We start from the raw sequence: 5,000 nt of genomic DNA, 5'->3' as shown, positions 1-5,000 counted from the left end.
GTCCTTTTAGTTTAAAAAAAAAAAGTGTAATTCTCATATATTTTTGTTCCTTTTACTGTATGGAAAACAGGTATCCTGACCATGTCTCCTGCTAAGGAAAATTCTGATGCTTCAACAATAAAACAACTGACAACTAGGCTATTTTAACTTCTACTTTCCTACAGGTGTAGCTTAATGATTTTTTACTTCAATCCTTTGGTGCTCTCTAAACCTGAGATTTCATTTTTAACATATAATCTTTATGACACTTAAGATATATTCACTGACTATACACATGATTTACTGCCATTATCTAAAAGTGATAACCCTCAAGATACTAAATATATTTATCACAGTAATGAAGACTTTCTAGAAATTACACTAAGACAGTAAAATTTGCATATCAAGATACTTCTTTGCTGAGATACTTTGGATTCCACTTATAAAATTAGAATGTTCCCACAAACAAAATTTGTAATGGACATTCCTCACATTGATGAATATTTCAATTAGCATTGGTTTCTTATCCAGGTACTTAGATTCCATCACTAACACAGTTTTTCTTTAATCTTACTTGGTTTCATTAACTTAAAAAGTGTCACATTTGTTGTGGCTGCATGTGGTTTGAAAAGATGAATATTCATTAAAAATTTTGCTTTACATCAATACCTGGCCATAGTCCTTTTTTACATGAATTTAATATCCTTTAATTTTACACACATTTGAAAATTGATATATACTATACAGTCATTGTTTAGGTAATTTGATATAATTTACTACATTTATGAATATAATTTTTATTTTCCTTCATTTCCTCCTTTCCATTATAGATATCCCTTCAATTTCCTTTATTTTTTCTTCTATTATTTCCTCCCTACTGCATATGCCTGCTTGTAGCATGGACATATCTACTCTTTTATTATGGTTAGACTTTTCAGGTAAGTCATTTATAATCGATTCTCTATGGCTCCTTTGTACCACTTCAACATATTTTTTTTTAATTTGTCACCATGATTACTAATATTATTGTCTGCAGTTAACATGGTTTACTTACAACAAATGTTCACTGATAGGTTGCTTGTGGCAATTGCTGTAGTTCTTTTATTCCTGTTTATTTTAATAGATTTGCCTTAATTTGGAATTAAAATAAAATTACAAATGCACTACACTGCCACTAACTATGAAAATAATTGAGATTTATAACCGAAGTTCATTAGAATATCATAAGCTCTTTTTCAAATAAGCCCTAAACTTAGCTACATGTTCCAAGCATAATCTAAGCATATTCATTATAAGTTGAAAGGGAGAACTGATTAAAATTAACCCTCACAAAACCTTACCACACTGGTATTCATAAAAACATTTAGATCTCATGAGTAAAAGGACCAGGAAAACCACCATACAAACATTACCAAAAAGTATGTTTGTCCATTTTCTTCTATCCCTATCATTTACCAACTAATGCAATATAATTAAAAATTGTCATAGTTTAGACTAGGTTCTGTTAAGTGAAGATGATGTAAGAATAACATGATGGAAGGAACCCTAACTGTTACTATAATTTTAAATGGAGGCACTTTATAATTTTATGGCCAAATTTAATGACACAATATCTGAAGATTCATACAACTACATATATCTGTGAATAATCTAAATACAGTGCAAAAAAAAATAAAAATTGATTTACAATGGATTTACCTGGTTGTGGTGGCAGCCCTTGAGATAGCACATGGCCTGAAGTCTTGTAATTTTTAAGGCATTCTCCTTGTCCCAGGGTATTATGGGAACTGAAGGTACTAGAAGCATGCTGCTGGTCATTGGGTAAGAATGAACCAAGGGAATTTAACACAAGCACAGGGTTTAAAGCTTCAACTACTGTACTGGATGAGGAAAGCGGGTATAGAGGATTGAACTCTCTAGCCACTATTCTATCCTCATCATCTGAAGGAAAAGAGGAATTGTCATCGTGGCTGGAGGGATAATAATCAAGTTCAAGCGAAGTACCCAAAGGAACATCAGAGGAAGGAAAACCTGTATGAGATATGAAAATGGGCTGTTTAGCAGTCAAATATTTAGACCTGTATTTTACCTGGCTCATACACAATTTCAACAGATGTCATAGCAGTTTGAGGTTTTTTATCAATATAACTAGCACCATCACCAAAATCATAACTATTTGCGTCACCATAATCTGACACTTAGCTGAGGCCTACTAGATCTAAAAACATGCGTAGGTGGAACAGAAATCAAATCATCATTAGCATCAAGCAACTCAGACTCATCTCCATATGAAAGATTACTTCCCTTCACACCATCACTATAAACAAATGCATGCTGACAATCTAATTCTAGCTGACAAGTAGGGCTTAACAACACCTCCTCCTGATATGTACCTGGTTTCGTTGGCACCTGCTGAATGTCAGTAATGTCATCTCCATCACTTATGACATCTGGAGTTTGATTAAAACAATGGTCTGTGTTAGATGTTAACGGATTAATGTTATTCTGGCTAGACCATGAAGAGTGAATGGGTAGAGAAGATCCCGTGTTGTGTGACTTTGAGTCATATTTCATGGCTTTCCCAGGTTTATTGCGGTTACTGCTAGAGTTATTTGGGCCACACTGTAAGAAAATACAAAAATGAAATAACTAAATATATTTGGAAATAACCGATTTCCTTGCCCTAGGCTGTTAAATTTAAATATTTCATTATTGAGTTAATCAATTTTATATATTTTCATTAATGCATTAACATAATCTACATACTTTGATTAATGAGTTAAATATCAGATAAAAAAGGCCTTACTGATTCAGGGTAAAATAGATATTGATGTTTATCATTATGTAAAAGTTGCCAAAGTTTTGTTAGAATCTATATTTAACACAGGCAAGGCTAATGACCTAAGGCAGGCAATAATTGTAATAAAGACTGATGAGCTGGAAACAAAATGCACAGGATAAACAAATAAAGGTGTTATAGGAAACAGCAGCATCATACTGTATGAAAAAAAAACGTAACCTTGGTGAAGGGGATGACAAAACAAACTTGAAAAAGGGCAAATAAAACATGGAGTGACACCAGAAATATAATGATCAATGCCACACTCATACTTTAACTTATGATAGTAGATGGATCTCCTGTGCTGAAAACTTCCACACCATTAGTTACTTCAACACACCCAAAAAGAAGGATGATCATCAGCATCCTTTCAATCACTCCATTCACACACATCCATTTACCTTTACTTTGCACATATTCCTGCACTTCCTGGATATTGAGGCACTTCTTTTTCAACTATCTTTTACTTACCATATCTAAGTATTCTAAGGTCTTCACGTACTACCCATCCTACAACCTGCAAAATTATGTTTATTTCACCAACCTACCAATCACCCTACTTTCTGCATTACCAGTGCATCTCATGACACACTGGTCCATTTTTTTCACCTACAATACCTATTTTACCCATACCATGTGTCTCCACATTCGTAGGTATTTTAGTCCTTTTTACTTCTAAATATACTACACAAACAATCATCCAATTGCATTCTTCTTTATTATGTTTGCATCCAACCTACACAATTCATTTTGAAGAAGGTGAGTTGATTATTTTTTTTCTTATTATTCCCACCTTGGCTTCCATAGATAAGCTAGATACACTTGAATTGGCCATGGAAGCCAAAACAAGAATATATGTCGAGTTTGTTAAGCCAACTCTACTTTATGAGGGTGAAGTGTGGATACTGAATGGTAATTAAAAGGAAAAGCATAGAGTTGTTGACATGTACTGTCTATGTGGCATATGTTTCATAATAAAAGAACTAAGGAGAAATAAAGAAGTAGGAAAAAAATTAATTCACAAAAAGGGTGGCCCATGTGTTTTGAGATGGCCTGATCATGTGGAGAATTGAGGACACTAGGTTGTGAAAATGAAAATGTAATTCAAAAGGTTCAGAAGTAAGAAGGGAGACTATCCATAAAAGATTGAGTGAAGAGTAATTGAAATAGAAGAGCCATACTATCAAGAAAGTTCAAGAGCATATGTAAGATACAGAGATGAACACCAAGGTGTGTACGCTATAGGGAATTTAAAAGCTAATAGGCTTCCTATGTAGGTATCTGTAAAGTTGCAAGTGCTGTGGAACTTTTATGCACAGGAGAGGTGGTATATACACAAAGCAACTGTTAAAATAGCTTATGAACGTGGCACTGATCATGCATTACTATTCTCCTGTGTCACCTTTGGTTATAGGAAATGATGACTTTACCTTGAAAAAATATATGTATATATTTATATATATATATATATATATATATATATATACATATATATGAATATATATATATATATATATATATATATATATATATATATACTGTATATATATATATATATATATATATATATATATATATATACTGTATATATATATATATATATATATATAGTATATATACTGTATATGTATATATATCTATATATATATGATTATAAATACAATATTTATATATTTATATATATACATATGATATTAATAATAATAATAATAATAATAATAATAATAATGATAATAAAATAATAGATGTGGAAAAAGCAAAATCATTATAAAATCTTCTGAGAGTGCAATTGAAGTCATATAAACAAAACAAGAAAACTATAGGACAGCGAGCAACACTTTTCATCTGATTTTCCCCTGGAAATTCGGGTACCGACCAAGTTTCTACCAGACGAAAAAAAAAAAAATGCATTCTATGTACGGACAGGCAAAAAAAATATTCTAAGAACCTTAAAGAATGATTAAGAAAACAAAAACCTGCAATTTGGAAGTTGATTTCTAACTTTATAAAAAAATCAAATCTGCATAAAAAAATCTAATCAAAAAAAGATGCACCAACAAATATAAAAGTGACTTGCAAACAACAAGATATTCAGATACATTCGCAGATAGGATCTAAAGCAGCATATCAAATATGATCCTAAACCTCAAGACTGAAGCAGCAGCGGAGTTGAATCATCTAT

The 5,000-nt window shown here is 31.7% G+C and overlaps 1 protein-coding gene across 7 annotated transcripts in view; it reads right to left on the bottom strand.

Annotated features, from left to right (window-relative positions):
• Positions 1-5,000, bottom strand: part of LOC137655029 (serine-rich adhesin for platelets-like) — a 149,369-nt gene that overhangs the window by 56,153 nt on the left and 88,216 nt on the right. For 6 of the 7 annotated variants that reach the window (XM_068388964.1, XM_068388931.1, XM_068388947.1 and 3 more), the window contains 2 exons: positions 2,373-2,601; positions 1,678-2,010 (listed from right to left, as the gene is read on the bottom strand). In XM_068388964.1, coding sequence (XP_068245065.1) covers positions 1,678-2,010; positions 2,373-2,601 — 562 coding nt within the window. The remainder of the gene's footprint in view (positions 1-1,677; positions 2,011-2,372; positions 2,602-5,000) is intronic. The other variant, XM_068388953.1, reaches the window with a different exon arrangement.

The sequence above is a fragment of the Palaemon carinicauda genome, chromosome 1 (assembly GCF_036898095.1).
Source record: "Palaemon carinicauda isolate YSFRI2023 chromosome 1, ASM3689809v2, whole genome shotgun sequence".
NCBI lineage: Eukaryota > Metazoa > Arthropoda > Malacostraca > Decapoda > Palaemonidae > Palaemon > Palaemon carinicauda.
Note: the sequence above shows the minus strand (reverse complement) of the source record. Positions and strands in the feature narration are given on the sequence as shown.